Here is an 18,717-nt window from a genome sequence, read left to right as displayed (position 1 = left end):
ATAGAGATGCTTTAGGGCACAATAGTTAGGGGAGAAGATTCTGGAGCCAAAGGACATAAGCTATTATTCTCCTTCTCCCATTTTCTAGCTGTGTTCTTGGCGAAGTCATTCAACCTCTTGGTACCTTAGTTTCCTCATCTGTGAAATGGGAAGGATGTTAGAGCCTACCACAAAGAGCTGTTATAAGGACTAAATGAGTGTGTGTGTGTGTGTGTGTGTGTGTGTATGTGTTAGTTGCTCAGTCGTGTCCAGCTCTTTGAGACCTCATGGACTATAGCCCACCACACTCCTCAGTCCATGGGATTTCTCCAGGCAAGAATACTGGAGTGGGTTGCCATTTCCTTCCCCAGGGAATCTTCTCAGCCCAGGGATTAAACCTGGGTCTCCTGCATTGCAGGCAGATTCTTTACCATCTGAGCCACCAGGGAAGCCCCTAAATGAGCTCACCATATATTGAATATTTAGAACACTGCCTGAGTTCCCTGTAAGGGCTCAAAAAAATTTTAACTACTAACCCTATTATTCATTCAATAAATGTTTACTTAGCACTCATTAACCTGCTAGATGCTATGAAGTATATTAAAATAATGAGATGCATTCCTGATCTCTCAAGAAATAATGTATGTGGACATACACAAAAGCACAATACAGGGTGGTTTAAACCCTCCACTCTTTCAGAGGGAGACGCCAGCTCATATCGCCACTCTTTACATAATATCAAGGTACTCTGAAAGTATCTTCTCATCCAGGATGTCTCCTGTCCTTCACCACAATCACGACAGATACCACTGCCCTCATTACACCTGCTGGGGAATAGCAACACATAGGTATCCATTGAATCTTTATCTGACAACACAATGACTCAGCCTGGAGATAGAGTTGAGGTCAAGTGGAAAGTGCACTGGCTCATAGTATGACCTTTTACGCAGCACAAGACTGCAGTTAAATCAAGAACTATAAAGTTAACTGTGTGACCTTGGACCAATTATTTCACCTAGAAGAGCCTCAGTTTTCTCATAGGCAAGATGAAGACAATCAATTCTAGCCTCATCAATCTCATGCAAGGATGAAATGAGATGTATATGAAGCACTCTGCAAATCCTTCAGTCCTTAACAAGCACCCAGAAGAATGGTAGCTTTAAAAGAAAACAAGACAAAACCACACATTTCTCTCTTGATTCTGTGAGCTTGTACTGTATGAAGCCTCAAGTCACCTTCAAATTCATAAGATGACACCATGAATATGTCAATGTGTTCAAAAATGAAATACAGGAACTATACATGAGTCCATGAGAATTCACTTCCTCTCAAACCAAAAATTTTGTGGACCTGTCTGCTTGTAATATGGAGTACCAAAGGACCATATTTTAAAATATGGATGTAAGGGATCTTTTTTTTTTTTTCAGATCTGCATTTAAACTATGCTAACCAATGATTTTGAACATAAATAATAGCATTTTACTCAAAATATGTTTTCCAAATGGTACTAGTGACCAAGAACCTGCCTTCCAATGCAGAGATGTAAGAGACATGGGTTCGATCCCTGGGTCAGGAAGATCCCCTGGAGGAGGGCACAGCTACGGACTCCAGTATTCTTGCCTGGAAAATCCCATGAACAGAGGAGCCTGGCGGGTACAGTCCATAGGGTCGCACAATTGTGTCCCACTGTGTCCAACTGAGTTGGACACAATTGCAGCAACTTAGCACACACTGAAAATATAAATTCTTGAAAAGTTTTGTGTAAATTGGGTTTTCTAGATCACCTTAAAGCTTCAAGAAAAGCTTTTAATGTAAAGAATCTCTGGAGTGAATCCTTTCAGAAAAGCCATGGATTGCTGCTAGATTGACTCAGTTTATCTGTTTTGTCTCTCTCTTTTTTTTTTTTTTTTTTTTTTGCTGTGTAGATTTTCAAATATCCAGGAGTAAGACAGCACACGTGAGACTTGGGTGGATACCAGGTTTCTTTATCTGGAGAAAATGACATGAGAGACTGCTAAAGGTTGGGTATGTCTTCATGAGAAAAACATGTGTTTCGATGCTAAGCTTAGAGAACTCAACTTCCACAAACTTAGGAAAGCTGTTCATAGCAGACTTTTGGGCTGGAATAGGTCCCAAGTCTGCTTTGAGATGATAAACAATGATCTGGGATGGCACAAATTTCTGACTTCAGCGCCCTAGAAATAAGCTATATCAATAACTTGCTCCTAAGTTCCTTCAAGAGTCCTAGCTTGCAATCAAAAAAGACAGTGTGATTAGTAATATTTCACACTTGTATCAAACAGCCTGTGATCTTTGTGCTTCAGAGAAAGCTTTGTGAAAGATGGCAACATCCATCTTAACACTCAGCAGCATGTGCAGAACTTAACTGAAAGCCACAATGAAAAATGAGACCTGATATTTACCAAGTTCCTGCAGGACATGAAGGTGATGATGTGGAAATGGATAAGCTGAACACACACAGGCCATGTGTATTCAAAGTATATTCTCCTCTAAGAGGCTTACACGGTTCAGCTAAACATGGTTGAGGCAATTGCCATTTGAAACCTTTTCTAGATCATAGTCTTATAATGTTTTGCAACCTGCTAAATTGGATCTTTTGTGTCAAGGCTTCTACAAGCAGGTTTAAATCCCTGAAAGAAGAGGATGAGGAGGAGAGACAACATGATGGACAGGACGGCTGGGAGAAGAGCTAAAGGGAGAAGTGGGATCATTCTCCTGCACACTGAGGGAAGGACACCTGCTAGGTCCCAGCGCATCCTCCTGTGTGGCACTGGACTAAGGCTCTCAGAAATCCAAGGCAGCTCTTGCTGTTGGAATAATGAGACCCTTCCAGCCAGTGTCCTACTAGAAATGACTGGCCGCTCTGGTCACTGGCTGCCTGAGCAACAGCCTGGATTATATCCATGGGCATTAGAGCTAGGTAGTCCTGGTTCCCCTACTCACTAGCTGTGGGACATGGGGCAGGTTGCTCACCATCTCTCACCTCTGTGTCTTTATACTTAACACTGGATCATGACACTGTCTAAACTCAGGGCCTCGAGACTCTGCTGTGCAACTGAAGGATGGAATGCATGCACAGCTGTGGCACAGAGCATGGGCTCTGCATGTCAGCAACAGGCACACACGCCGTTCAAGCAGCATCAGGGACTCTGAGAGGAGCTGCTTCATGGAGCTGTTCTTGGCACGATAATAAAATGCAAGTCATAGAGTACTTACTATGTACCAGGCAGGCCATCATGTTCTAAGTGAATTACCAGAGGTTTTTCACAATACCACTACGAAGCAACTATAGTTGTGATAATCATTTAATAGAGGCAGGGAGATTCGGGGATGAAGTAGTTCTATTCGTTGCCCCAGGTCAGCCTGCAAGTGAGGCATGGAGACAGGGTCTGTGCCCAGGTGGTGTGGTTCCAGATCCTAGGAACATAACTTCACACCGTACTGCTGGAGTAACATGTCATTAAAAATAAAGTGATATTGGCTACCCTGGTGGTAAAGAATCTGCCTGCCAATGCAGGAGACACAGGTTCAGTCCCTGATCGGGGAAGATCCCACATGCTGCGGAGCAACTAACCCCGTGTGCCACAACCACTGAAGCCTGCATGCCCTGGAACCCGTGCCCTGAAACGAGAGCCGTCACTGCAGAAAGAAGCCTGTGCATCACAACCAGAGAGAAGCCCCAGCAGCAAGGAAGACCCAGCAGAGCCAAAAATAAACAAATAAATAAAGTTATTTTAGAAAAGTAAACAAAGTGATATCTCACAGGAAAGGATTTCAAAAGTAGTGGCTGGCACTAACTGGGCAGGGGCTTTAGCTCAGTGTAGAAGGAGTTTAAAGACCAGGTGTCTGGGTTAGACCTGTTTCTAAGTTAAATTTGGGAATAGTTTAAAGTGAGTACATAGAATATCAAATGTAAAACTAGATTATTAAACGGTAGGAAACCCCATGAAGTAATGCAATTTCAATTTTAAGAAGCAACGTTTAAGTGTTTACCTACCTGTAATTTTGTACATTATCTGTATTTTCATGGAAAAAATCTGGAAATCTTAATGTGGTTATCTCTGTATGGTGCTGTGTTGATTCTTTGTTATGCTTCTCTGAAATTTCCTTTTTTTGTTGTTAATAATGAACATGTATTACTTTTGAAATTAGAAAGCCACAACAAATATTTTTAAATGAGAAAAAATAAAGTGGTATCTATAAACACATGCAGTGGTCACTTAAACAAGCGGGGTCAGTATTGGTTAGGTCATATATATACATACAGGTATATATACTTGAAAAAAAGTGAAAGTTGTGTCTGACTCTTTGCAACCCATGGACTGTAGCCCACCAGGCTCCTTTGTCCATGGGATTCTCCTGGCAAGAATACCGGAGTGGGGAGCCATTCCCTTCTCCAGTGGATATTCCCAACCCAGGTCTTCTATGTCAAAACTATCTTCTGAGCCTAAAAGGACTTGCACAAGTCAACTAGGTGTCTGCCCGCACCATGGACAGTGATGACTTCTTCAAACAACAACCTGAAAATTAGCAAAGGCACATACAGGGTAATTTCCTATGGTCTCTTTATGATACCATCAAGTATCCACAACTTAAGTCACTGAAACCAGACACCTAGGGTTCACTAAATTCGCCCCTAATACTCCTGAATGAAGTCTCCAGCAAACATTCTAAGGTCTACAGATTTTACAGCCAAGATTTCTCTTGAATCCATCCCTTATTCTCTGTTCTTAACCCCACTGTTTTTAGTTCAAGCACTTATCCAATTTCCATTTGGATAACTAACCTAACCTTTCTTTGTGACAACATTCTTGCCCACTTCAGTCCCAAAGAAATCCATTTTTCTCGTTGCTACTGAAAAATCATTCTAACGTATAAGTCTCACAATGTTGAGCCTCTACATCTAAAGAATGAAGTCTAAACTCCTTTTTAAGGTACATAAATCCCTTTCTGATCTGATCTTTTCATCTCTTCCCACTCCCCTCAGATGTAACCACACATGCATTGACAGATGCTGCTTCCTCTGATTGGAAAGCCCTCTCTCTCCCATCCACCCTCTCCCATAGCTTCTACCTCCATAGCCTTCATTTGCAAAGACCCTCCTCAATCATTGCTGTTTAGTCATTCAGTCATATCTGATTCTTTGCGACCCCATGGACTGTAGCCCGCCAGGCTCCTCTGTCCGTGGAATTTCCCAGGCAAGAATACTGGAGTGGGTTGCCATTTCCTTTCCAGGGGATCTTCCTGACTCATGGATCAAATCTGAGTCTCCTGCATTGCAGGTGGATTCTTTACCACCAAACCACCCAGGAAGCCCTACTCAACCATTAAGGCTTAGCTTAAACATCACCTGCTCTAGGAAGTCTTCCATGATTTCCCCAAGGAAAGTTAGCTGCCATCACCTCTATGACTGTAACTGCCAAAACATAATTCTTCCCCTAACACTAGCGTATGAGCTCTCAATGGCAAGCGCTCTGTGTACACAATATAGTCTCAGCTCTACAACTGTCTCTGGCATGTTGGAAGAGCTCAACAAGTAGTTACCATGTTATTACAGGCCTGTCATATTAGAGTCGAGTTGTCGGTTGACGAGTCAGCCTCCTCCACAGAAATGTGAGCTCCCAGGGTCAAAGACCATCCTTACTACCTCAACTCCAGCACCTCTGGCAGCATCAGTGTCTGGCAAAAATAAGTGAGTACTTAATGTTTATTGAACAAATCAATGCACAGGCCAATAGATGAATAAACCACACAGGCCTCCAGGATCCCCTTTCCTGTCAGCATAACCTAAAATTATGTTAAGTGGTATGTCTAGAGGCCTAGCGGTTTCTCTAGTATATCTACTAGTGTTTAGGGGGGGTTCTCACCAGAAACAAATCAAGTTCTGTCGGAAGATGCTGTCACAAAACAAACCAGACTCCGAGAGACCAAAAGGTACATTGGTTGTCTTTGTCATGAATATAAATAAAAATGTTTATAAGTGAAATCTAAATTTTAACTTGAAAAAAAATACAGCTCCTTTAGGATGTCTACCCAGGTGTACTTATTCATCAAAAGGAACTTGAAAACGCTGTGATTTGAAGTATGGTCTACAAAGGACAAAAGTCCCATTCAGGTGAGGGTTTATAGAAAAAACTAATTTCACAACAGCTCTTGAGAATGTTCAAGACGTGCAAGAGCGTTCATTTGTTCCATCATCTCCCTGTGATGTGGATGTTAGGATCGTCATCACTGCAGACGAAAAAATGAAGACTCAGAGTTTCAGGTTACAGAATAAATTCCTGGTATAGCAGAGCTTGGGTTCTATAATATATAGGGTGTCAGTGGACCAAATAAATTCAGCTATGTCATCCAAACTCCAGAGTTACAGGTTGTTGGATAGGAAAGTTGCCCTAAGCTGGGACCTCATTTCCTGAAAGAGGTCTTAGAACATCTTGCCTTAACATCTGAGCTCACTGTGGGGACAAGTGAGTTGTTCAATGCCTGTTACTTCATTGAGCACCTACTGTGTACATGAAGCACCTACAGTGCCCACCCCATGGTATGATTTCTATAATCCGAGGAGGGCATAAATGGCCCTGAAAGGCATGGATGCTGCACCAAAGAATGTGAAAAATTCCTGGTAACAGATTGCTTGTCAGGCAAAGACAAACCTGAGGGAGTATTTAAGGATAAAGGAGATTTTAAAAATTAGAAAAACAAGGGTATGTTGATGGTATATTATTAAATGTAAAACTTGGTAACAAATCTGTGAGTATAATCTTCTTATATACACATATACTATACAAACACAGACATGTACACATGCATAATGACAGGAATGGAAATGTGCACACCAAAACATAACCACTGCTTTCTCTGTATAGTGAGACAACATCATTTCATGGGCAGACGAACCCATAATACCATTTTTGAAACAGTGAGCTATGAGATCAGTTTAGTAGGTCTCCACCAGTATTTCTTAAATAAAATGCAATGAAAAACAAACAAACAAAAAAAAAAAAACAAGATAAATGTATAGAAGCTTTGTTTTGCTAATGCACATATGGGTGTATGTCGCATATTACACTGTGATAAAGATTGTTTTTTACTCCAGGCTGCTGTCAAAATATTTGAAAACCACCACTTGAAGGGATAGTTATCAAGGACCTACTATATAACACATGGAACTCTGCGCAGTGTTATGTGGCAGCCTGGATGGGAGCGGAGTTTGGGGAGAATGGATACATGTATATGTGTGGCTAAGTCCCTTTGCTGTTCACCTGTACCCGTCACAACATTGTTAATCAGCCACGTGAAAGTGTGTTAGTTGTTTCAGTCATGTCCGACTCTTTGCAATCCCCCAATACAAAATAAAAAGGTTTTAAAATAACAAAAAATTACAGTTATTGTGAAATTCAATTTATAGAGGTTCAGAGATCTTAAGTAATCCACCCAAAGCCACATGGTTAGTAAGTGGCAGAATCCATTTTTATCAATACACACAACATACCTTAATTTCTTGGAGAGGGCAAGCCTCATGATGAATAAATAAAAGATGCCTGCAGAAAGATGATATAAATGTTTTAATAATTACTACTTTTTAATAACACTAGTCGAATGAAAGTATTGCTTCCTAATTTTATTGTTGAGACTGAACATTTTCCAGATGCACTGATTTATTAACTGTCATAACCCTAGCCACAGTTTGAACTCCAGCTAAAATTTTCTTTTCACTTTCATCACTTCTAAGCTTGGTTGGAACTCCTATGCTGCGGGTTTGTTTTGTTTTGATTTCTTTCTTTTGTTATTCCAGGCACATCCTTTCTCCACGAGGAACCACAGGCCCCCCTCCCAGGCTCCCCCCACCTTCCTGCGAGGTGCAAGGTGCAACCCACCCCCCACCCCCAGGCTAAGCCCACCAGCCCAGGGCACAGCTGCCTGTCTTGGCAGACCCTAGTGGCAGAGCGGCTGAGTGCACACATTTGCACACAAGTGCTGCACCTGGACAAACAGGACTCAAACCCTTCAAGTCCAAGGGCAATATTTCTCCACTGGATCATCTTACTGACTACAACCTCAGCACTCTCACTGAGAAATTCTTTCCCAATCCAGGGTCTGTAAAACCCCAGGAATGCTTCTCCTTAGCAAGTGACACTTCAGAGTGGTTTTGACAACTTGGAAATACCACTAAAGTGATAGTTTAATGATTTTATGGGTTTTTCTTCCTGAACCTCCTCTGTTTCTTCAAGACCCACAGATTCTCTCTTTTTTTAAACTGTGGCAAAGTAGAGCCCTGGTCTTGTCCAAAAAACTCTTCCGCCTAATAAAAAATTGATCAAGCACAAGTACCTAAACCCACAAATTTGGAGGAAAACCCTCTACAGACGACCCCACCCATACTCATGAAACCAAGGAGGTTTCCACTTAAGGGTCGGCATTACTTGTGGGGGTGGGCTGGGAAAGTATCTTTGAATGAGGAGATATGGGGCCACGGGAGACCAAGTCTGGGAGGAGAACTCCCTCTACTTGAGTTGAACCTACTTCCCAGGGCTACTGGGGAAAAGCAAGGGAGGAGGCAGAGACTGGTCCATCTTACCTTCTCCAAGGGGACATGGGCTTTGATTAAGGAGGGATAGGTCTGGCTACATACATTTTGGGGACACTGCAAAAAAATGGGTTCCTTGTTAAAAAAATTAATAAGAACTTCAAGATGGTGACCATAGCACATTAAACCAAACAGGGGACCCGGGGGGAACTGTCCATACAGGTCACATGCCCTGAGGAGGAGGTTTACATTTTTAGTGCTCATGGCGCTTGGACACTGAGGCACTAAATAAAATGAATCTTCCATCTAATCTACTCCCTGCTACCGTGTATGCACATTTTTTACATGGATGCGCTGGTTACCGTGTTACAATAGGTTGTATAACTAACATTTAAATAGAATTTACATCTACTGTATAGCTCAGGGAATCTATGCTGTGGTGACCTAAATGGGAAGGAAATCCAAAAAAGAGGGGATATGTGTATACATGTAGCTGATTCATTTTGTTGTACAGTAGAAACTAATACAACATTGTAATTATACCACAACAAAAAAATTTTAATAAAACAAATAGAATTTGCTATATACTAGGCCTTGGATTAGTTATTTATATGCATTATCTTGCTTAAAGTTGACAAAAACCCTGCTGCTGCTAAGTTGCTTCAGTAGTGTCCAACTCTGTGCGACCCTAGAGACGGCAGCCCACCAGGCTCCACCGTCCCTAGGATTCTCCCTCAGTCAGTCAGTTCAGTTCAGTCACTTAGTCGTGTCCGACTCTTTGCGACCCCATGAATCGCAGCACGCCAGGCCTCCCTGTCCATTACCAACTCCCGGAGTTCACCCAGACTCACATACATCGAGTCAGTGATGCCATCCAGCCATCTCATCCTCTGTCATCCCCTTTTCCTCCTGCCCCCAATCCCTTCCAGCATCAGAGTCTTCTCCAATGAGTCAACTCTTCTCATGAGGTGGCCAAAATACTGGAGTTTCAGCTTTAGCATCATTCCTTCCAAAGAAATCCCAGGACTGATCTCCTTCAGAATGGACTGGTTGGATCTCCTTACAGTCCAAGGGACTCTCAAGAGTCTTCTCCAACACCACAGTTCAAAAGCTTCAATTCTTCGGCGCTCAGCCTTCTTCACAGTCCAACCCTCACATCCATACATGACCACAGGAAAAACCATAGCCTTGACTAGACGGATCTTTGTTGGCAAAGTAATATCTCTGCTTTTGAATATGCTCTCTAGGTTGGTCATAACTTTCCTTCCAAGGAGTAAGCGTCTTTTAATTTCATGGCTGCAGTCACCATCTGCAGTGATTTTGGAGCCCAAAAAAATAAAGTCTGACACTGTTTTCACTGTTTACCCATCTATTTCCCATGAAGTGATGGGACCAGATGCCATGATCTTTGTTTTCTGAATGTTGAGCTTTAAGCCAACTTTTTCACTCTCCACTCTCACTTTCATCAAGAGGCTTTTTAGTTCCTCTTCACTTTCTGCCATAAGGGTGGTATCATCTGCATATCTGAGGTTATTGATATTTCTCCCAGCAATCTTGATTCCAGCTTGTGCTTCTTCCAGCCCAGCGTTTCTCATGATGTACTCTGCATATAAGTTAAATAAGCAGGGTGACAATATACAGCCTTGACGTACTCCTTTTCCTATTTGAAACCAGTTTGTTGTTCCATGTCCAGTTCTAACTGTTGCTTCCTGACCTGCATACAGATTTCTCAATAGGCAGGTCAGGTGGTCTGGTATTCCCATCTCTTGAAGAATTTTCCACAGTTTATTGTGATCTGCACAATCAAAGGCTTTGGCATAGTCAATAAAGCAGAAATAGATGTTTTTCTGGAACTCTCTTGCTTTTTCCATGATCCCGCGGATGTTGGCAATTTGATCTCTGGTTCCTCTGCCTTTTCTAAAACCCATGGAAAAGAAATGCAAAAAACCAAAATGGCTGTCTGGGGAGGCCTTACAAATAGCTGTGAAAAGAAGAGAAGCAAAAAGCAAAGGAGAAAAGGAAAGATATAAACATCTGAATGCAGGGTTCCAAAGAATAGCAAGGAGAGATAAGAAAGCCTTCCTCAGCAATTAATGCAAAGAAATAGAGGAAAACAACAGAATGGGAAGACTAGAGATCTCTTCAAGAAAATTAGAGATACCAAGGGAACTTTTAATGCAAAGATGGGCACAATAAAGGACAGAAATGGTATGGACCTAACAGAAGCAGAAGATATTAAGAAGAGATGGCAAGAATACACAGAAGAACTGTACAAAAAAGATCTTTACGACCCAGATAATCACAATGGTGTGATCACTGACCTAGAGCCAGACATCCTGGAATGTGAAGTCAAATGGGCCTTAGAAAGCATCACTATGAACAAAGCTAGTGGAGGTGATGGAATTCCAGTTGAGCTATTTCAAATCCTGAAAGATGATGCTGTCAAAGTGCTGCATTCAATATGCCAGCAAATTTGGAAAACTCAGCAGTGGCCCCAGAACTGGAAAAGGTCAGTTTTCATTCCAATCCCAAAGAAAGGCAATGCCAAAGAATGCTCAAACTACCGCACAATTGCACTCATCTCACACGCTAGTAAAATAATGCTCAAAATTCTCCAAGCCAGGCTTCAACAATATGTGAACCGTGAACTTCCTGATGTTCAAGCTGGTTTTAGAAAAGGCAGAGGGGATTCTCCCTAGGAGGTAACAATTACGGTCATTCCCATTTTGCAGATAAGGAAACTTAGGCTTAGGGGACAATCATTTGTTTGCTGAAGATTATGTACTAGAAAGTGGCGTTTAGTTTGTATGCCTTTGGTGTGGGAGAGGCAAGAGAGGCACTTGCCAAGGGAGAAAAATTCAAGGGGATGTGAAAAAAACTCAAAAAACTCAAGATAACTACTACTTTAATACAATCTTTTAAAATTCTGATTTTCAGATCCCTATAGATTGATATGCAATCATAAGAAATAACATTCTTGGTACTCTTTGTCTAGTTTTTTCCAATGGTAACATCTTACAAAACTATGGAAAATATAATTAGGTGATAGATATTAAAACAGTAAAGACACCATTTTCTTTCACACAAGGATCCCTCATGTTGCCCCATATTTCCTCCTCTTGCCCCACCTCCAGTCCCATCCCACCTGTGATCTAAAACATCCCCATGCTTCATCTCCTGTTGGGAGAATTAGAATGAAAATAGGGCGGAATCCACTGAGCATCCTATGTTGCTAGAAAGGCTGGTCTCATCGTCAAGTCCATTCAGTATGTCTTTGTTTGTCTAAGCCAATCATGAGGACCTGTTTTCTTTGCTACTGGTGTAGACATGACACATGATGACATTTGGACCAGTAGAATGTAAGAACTGATGTCTGGAACAAGTGGCCATCTTGTTGTTACTCTGAAAGTTGCTCAATCGTGTCTGACTCTTTGGGACCCCATGGACTATACAGTCCAGGGAATTCTCCAGGCCTGAATACTAAAGTGGATAGCCATTCCCTTCTCCAGGGGGATCTTCCCAACCCAGGGATAGAAACCAGGTCTCCTGCATTGCAGGCAGATTCTTTACCAGCTGAGCCACCAGGGAAGCCCAAGAATACTGGAGTGGGTAGCCTATTCCTTCTCCAGCAAATCTTCCCGACCCAGGAATCAAAACAGGGTGTCCTACATTGCAGGCAGACTCTTTACCAGTAGAGCCACCAGGGAAGCCCAAGAATACTGGAGTGGGTAGCCTATCGCTTCTCCAGCAGATCTTCCCAACCCAGGAATCGAACCTAGGTCTGCATTACTCTAAATACAAAGCCAACACAAAGGAAGGCAGAATGAAAAAAACAGAGACAAAGCCCAGACATGCAGTGGCTAGAGCAGCCCTCCCTCTGAACAGCTGTTAAGGTTAGAGGCTCAAGGCCCCTATTACTTAATCTGGTTGGACTGTGAGTTTTCTGTTACCTTATCTCCAGAGCTCCAGTGCTAAATCGCTTCAGTTGTGTTCAACTCTTTGCAACCCTGTGGACTATAGCCTGCCAGGCTCCTCTGTCCTTGGAATTCTCCAGGCCAGAATACTGGAGTGGGTTGCCATGCCCTTCTCCAGGGAATCTTCCAAACCCAGGGATCAAACCTGTATCTCTTACATCTACCTGTATTGGCAAGCAAGTTCTTTACCACTAGTGCCACCTGGGAAGCCCTGTTACCTTATCTGATAGATCCTAATATCCTCTCTAGGCTTTGGACCCAGGCACAGAAGGTTCTGTATCTTGACTCTGTGACAATACAGCTTTACCAGATGCCAAAGTCCACATTGCCCCACTAACCCATGTATGTGTTACCAAATTTTTTTGTGTGACTGTGCCATGAAACATGGGATCTTAGTTCCCCAACCAGGGATCAAACCTGTACCTCCTGCATCACTGCATTGGGAGCATGGGGTTTTAATACTGGAGTACCAGGGAAGTCCCATGTTACCAATTATTTATTATATTTTGGGATCATTTTTAAATCATTCTGCAAATTCCTGTAGTTTTCTTTTTTAGGTATTATTCAAAACTGGACATTTCCTGGCTAGCAAGAGTTTGTAAACACACTTCTTAACAGGAGAAGAGTCACAGCAGTCCCAGATGCCGGTGTCCGTAGGTGGTGTGTGTAGAATAGGAAAAAGCTCATGGGTAATCCATAAAATGATACTACATCACCCTTGACTACCCATTGTTTTTACTTTAGTAACAAACATACAGGAGGATGACTTGGCTGATGCTCTGGGGTAAGCCAGGCAGGGGCAGAGCCCAGACCAGAAGGACCCAAGATTTACTTGACAAGGCCATATTTTCCAGGGGTGCTTTAGACAAATTTTGGATGCCACAGCTGCAGATCTTGGCTGTTCTAGTTTAGTTTCCCGTGAGGTCAGAAACCATTGTGCAGCGGTAATGACCAGTTGGTATAAGTGTGATTCCCAATGCCTGTGGGGCTGCTTGTTTTCATTGTCTCTCTGGTCCATCCTCACAGCTACAAAACTTGATTGCCAGGCAGTCAACACAGGCTTTGTCAACATCCACCAAAACAGAAGCACAGAAATAAGTTATGATAACAGTGCTTCTCAAATATCCATGGGCATGCAAACCACCTGGACTATTGTTAAAAGGCAGATTATAAGGCTGGTCTCATCTCATAATCTATAACCAGCCTTTCTAGAAACATAGGACGCTCATTATGTCCTGAGTGGGGCCTGAGTTCTGAATTTCTAACAAGCACCCAAACGATACTGATGCTATTGGTCCATAAGCCATTCTAAATAGCAAGGACCTCTACTACCAGGACCTGCAGTTGAATTCCCTGAGATTAAATTCAGACTTTAATGAGACTGGGAGTTTGCTTTCTGTTAGGGAATTTGCACTGGCCAGGCTAGACAGAGGGCTTGTGGTAATCCAGCCCCCCTCTAGTGGATGAAATCATGACATGGGAAAAATAGCAGGCTTCAATGAAAGAGCATTTAAGGGCTTCTGAAGCCCTGCTGAAACCCACAGAGCCTGGTTGTTCAACCCTTCACACTTCAGACTGCCAGAGTCAACTTTGTCTCTTTGTTTCCACCAACTAGAGTTGGCTTTCTATTACTTACAATCAAAGTTCCTAACAAAAATTATAATATAATGGCTAAAAAAAATTATGACATAACCCCATGGAAGAATAATGCTGCTATCAAAAATCATTCTTTCAAAAAACTATATTAAGATGAATAATATAAGATTAAGTGAAAAAGCATAAAACTGAGGGAGTTCCCTGGTGGGCCAGTGGTTAAGACTTTGCCTTCCAATGCAGGGGGTGCAGGTTCAATCCCTGGTTGGGGAGCCAAGACTCCACATGCCTCCCAGCCAAATAACCAGAAAATAAAAAAACAGAAGCAACAGTGTAACAAATGCAGTAAAAACTTTAAAAAATGATTTAAAAAAAAAAAACATAATACCAATGTAGATATACAGAATAATCTGAACTGTATAAATTTTTGAAGAATACTAAAAGTCAATCTGGAAACACATAAACAGCAGTTATGGTAGGCTGAATAATGGGGTTCCTGAATATGACCTAATTCCCAGAACTAGTGAATGTTACCTTATTTGGCAAAGCGGGCTTGCCAATGTGATCAAAGATCATGAAGGGAAAAGACTATCCTGGAGTGCTGGAGTCAGCTTAATATAACCACACTGGTCCTTGTAAGAGGGAGGCAGGGTCAGGGTCAGAGGAGACGACACGACGACAGAAGCAAAATCAGAGTGATGTACTTTCAAGAGAGAGGAAAAAAATTACAAGCCAAGGAAACTGGTCACAGAAATTGGAAAAAGCGAGGAAATATGTTGCCTTCAGAACCCCTAAGATGGAACCACTCCTGCCAACACCTTAACTTAAGCCCAATGAAAGTGATTTCAGATGTCTGACCTCCAAAACTGTAAGATATCATCCATGTGATCATGTTACAGCAGCAATAGAAAACAAATATAGTGGTTGTCTCTGTACTTTCCTTTGATCAATATCTTACTTAAAAAAAAAACAAATTAATTTTAGAGAAGGATTAAGTACAACTTGCTATAAGAGGTGATATTAATCATTATTTTTACATTTTAACATAGCTTGGTTCCTGTTGTTTTCTAGGACTGTAGAATGTAATCAGATTGAAGTCTTATTTCAATATATATTTCAGGAGAATCTTCTCTGCACTAACAGAATCCTGACCCCATCATCTCCTAGAAGAATTCCTGACTTCTGTTAATATCCAACAAGTGACTTAAAATGCATTCACAAGGGGCTTCCCTGGTGATCTAGTGTTTAAGACTCTGCCTGTCAATGAAGGGGACATGGGTTCAATCCCTGGTCCAGGAAGATCCCACATGCCACAAAGCAACTAAGTCCGTGCCACAGCTACTAAGCCTGTGCATTAGAAACCATGCTTCACAACAAGAGAAGCCACCGCAACGAGAAGCCCTTGCACCATAACAAAGAGCAGCCCTGACTGGTGATAAGTAGAGAAAGCCCAGGTGCAGCAATGAATATCCAGAGCAGTCAAAAAATAAATACATCTTTTAGCAGTGGCTCAGACGGTAAAGCATCTTACTTACAATGCGGGAGACCTGGGTTCAATCCCTGGATCCGGAAGATCCCCTGGAGAAGGAAATGGCAACCCACTCCAGCACTCTTGCCTGGAAAATCCCATGGACAGAGGAGCGTGGTGGACTACAGTTCACGGGGTCGAAAAGAATCGGACATGACTGAGCGACTTCCCTTTCACTTTCACTTTTTAAAATATGCACTCACAAGACTGACACCTGATAAAACCCAAAAGGCCCACTGACATATTCAAATCACAAAGCACATCAAAGGCAAACTCATAATGCCATATGGAATTCTCCACTCTCCTCTCAGTGACTCTGGGTTCACATATAGGACCACCACCATCACCACCAATGTGGCATGACTGCTACATGCCTGGAAGCATCTAGTATAATTGACCAAAGACATATCAATACATTTTTAGAGAGTGATATAATTAACAGCACCGTGCAAAGTCATTAGAGCTTAAAATTGATCAAGGGTTCATCATATAACTTATGATTTTGTTATCATTCACATTTTGCTCCATTAGGTTTTTGTTCCAACTCTGTGTATCATAATACACACACAATTTTCAAAAATCACACATCGCAAAATTTTGAGTGAGGAAGAATTTTTCAGTGAATTTCATGCAGACACTTTCTGATTGTCTGAGTGACATATACTAGTGTCTCAGAAGATGATAGTTCTTCAGAATATAGCTCTGATTCAGATGAAGTGAATATGAGACCAACAAAAAAACCTTAGTGATTGATTCTGGTATGGAAAGTGAAAATTAAACTCATGCTGTTGGAGAGTGCTCCTCTGCTTCTAGAGATGAGTGGATTGAAGACAACGTTTCACAAAAAATTGGAAGACTTTACAGGTGTGTCACGTGTAACTATTGAATATAATAACCTACAAAGTGTTAGTGAAATAACAATTAATTTGGGGCCAACCAAAATTAAAATTGCCAGCCATCAGCATTAATTTCTGCAAAAATACCCCAGTCAATAATAAGTTAAAGGTCTTGAAACTCTGCACACGGCTCTTGAAACCAGCTGAAGAGTCCTGGTCTAACATTCTCAACCTCAGGCCAGGATCACTTGCCCCTCTTTTGAACCCTCATAGTCTTCTGTGCATATGTTCTGTTGTACTTAATCTGCTGCTAAGTCACTTCAGTCATGTCCAACTCTGTGCGACCCCATGGACATCAGCCCACCAGGCTCCCCCGTCCCTGGGATTCTCCAGGGAAGAACACTGGAGTGGGTTGCCATTTCCTTCTCCAGTGCATGAAAGTGAAAAGTGAAAGTGAAGTCGCTCAGTCGTGTGCGACTCTCAGCAGCCCCGTGGACTGCAGCCCACCAGGCTCCTCCATCCATGGGATTTTCCAGGCAAGAGTACTGGAATGGAGTGCCATTGCCTTCTCCTGTACTTAATCTACCTTATCATAATTATCTGTTTATCCATCCACCTCCCCAGTTGGACTTTGATTTCCTCTAGGGTGTGGTCTATGTCTTACACCTTTTTGATTTCCCAACCTAAGTGCCTGGTGTAGATAGAGCATTGAATCAGCATTGAATAGCAAAGAGTCGGACACAACTGAAGCGATTTAGCAGCAGCAGCAATAATGTCTATTGAATTAAATTAAATTAAATCCTAGCCTTAACAACTGAGGCTCTGAACTCTTAACCAAGATGATAAGAATTCAATTTTCTTGATTCTATTAACATAGAATAGAAAGAACTTGCTAAAGTGGAACTACATGACATCCTGACCAACTCTCCTCCAGGCCTTGGATAAACATGAGATGCCTTCTAGAGGAAACCTGACAGTCTGTCTAAGGTGAGTTTAGATTTCAAAGGGTAAAATCCAGACCGTGCCCTGGATGTCCAAATGAACTCATGATGAATGAGAGCTCCATCAAGTCCCTTAGTCTGTCTTTTCCAGGACTGATTCAAGCCAGGCCAATACTGGTTATGCATGAAAACTTCCTCCTCAAGATGCTTTGCAGAATTTGGGTACCAAAAAACATCCCAAATTCTTAGTCCCTTAGTATCTTCTCCAGAGGAAACTAAAGTAGCCGGCTAGAGTTCCTTCAGCATGCCATAGTATATAAGCATTTTGGCTTTGGGATAATACTGATTTGGATTTAAATCCCAGCTATAACTTTCAGTACCCAAGAGACATGGGTCATTTTATTTATCTGAACTTCGATTCCTTCATTTAGAAAATGATGATAAAATACCTATCCACAGAGATTGTTGTGTATTTACATAAATTGTGTCAGTTCAGTTCAGTCGATCAGTAGTGTCTGACTCTTTGTGATCCCATGGACTGCAGCACGCCAGGCTTCCCTGTCCATCACCAACTCCCGGAGCCTACTCAAACTCATGTTCATCCCGTCGGTGATGCCATCCAACCATCTCAGGAATTCCTGCACATAGCAAGTACTCAAGAAGTAATAGTTGCTATTGTCATGAATAATGACTATTATCCCACACAAGAGGCTCGAGAGAAAGGTCTGATCCAACATATACCCAACGGCCCCTAATTTTTATGAAGGGTACATAGAGGTTTATTACTTCTTCTACATTTTTTTTCTTATTTTTCTTACATTGAAGTACAGTTAATTTACAATGCTGTGTTAGTTTCTGGTGTACACCAAAGCAATTCAGATATATATAAATATGCATGAGTATATCTATATATGCTTTTTCATGTTTTTCCATTATAGTATATTATAGGATATTGAATATAGTTCCCTGTGCTATACAGTATGACCTTGCTTTTATCTATTTTATTTTTAACTTTATTTTATATTGAAGATTCAAGTATAGCCAATTAACAATGCTGTGATAGTTTCAAGTGCACAGCAAAGCAACTCAGCCACACAAACACATGTATCCATTCTTCCCCAATTCCCCTTCCATCTAGGCTGCCACATAACATTCAGCAGAGTTCCCTGTGCTATACAGTAGGTCATTGTTAGTTATCCATTTTGAATTCTCCAGAGGATCTTTCCGACCCAGGGATCGAACCCAAGTCTCCTGCACTGCAGGTGAATTCTTTACTGTCTGAACCACCGGGAAGCCCCTTGAATACAGAGAACTGCTC

At 41.8% G+C, this 18,717-nt stretch overlaps 1 protein-coding gene across 1 annotated transcript in view; it reads right to left on the bottom strand.

Moving 5' to 3' along the window:
- The window catches only part of LOC123329461 (endogenous retrovirus group K member 18 Env polyprotein-like), an 85,543-nt gene that overhangs the window by 4,550 nt on the left and 62,276 nt on the right, over positions 1-18,717 (bottom strand). Inside the window, exon 2 of the mRNA XM_044928641.2 lies at positions 7,493-7,541. Within this exon, the coding sequence (XP_044784576.2) occupies positions 7,493-7,541 (49 nt within the window). The remainder of the gene's footprint in view (positions 1-7,492; positions 7,542-18,717) is intronic.

Source organism: Bubalus bubalis, chromosome 15 (assembly GCF_019923935.1).
Source record: "Bubalus bubalis isolate 160015118507 breed Murrah chromosome 15, NDDB_SH_1, whole genome shotgun sequence".
Lineage (NCBI taxonomy): Eukaryota > Metazoa > Chordata > Mammalia > Artiodactyla > Bovidae > Bubalus > Bubalus bubalis.
Note: the sequence above shows the minus strand (reverse complement) of the source record. Positions and strands in the feature narration are given on the sequence as shown.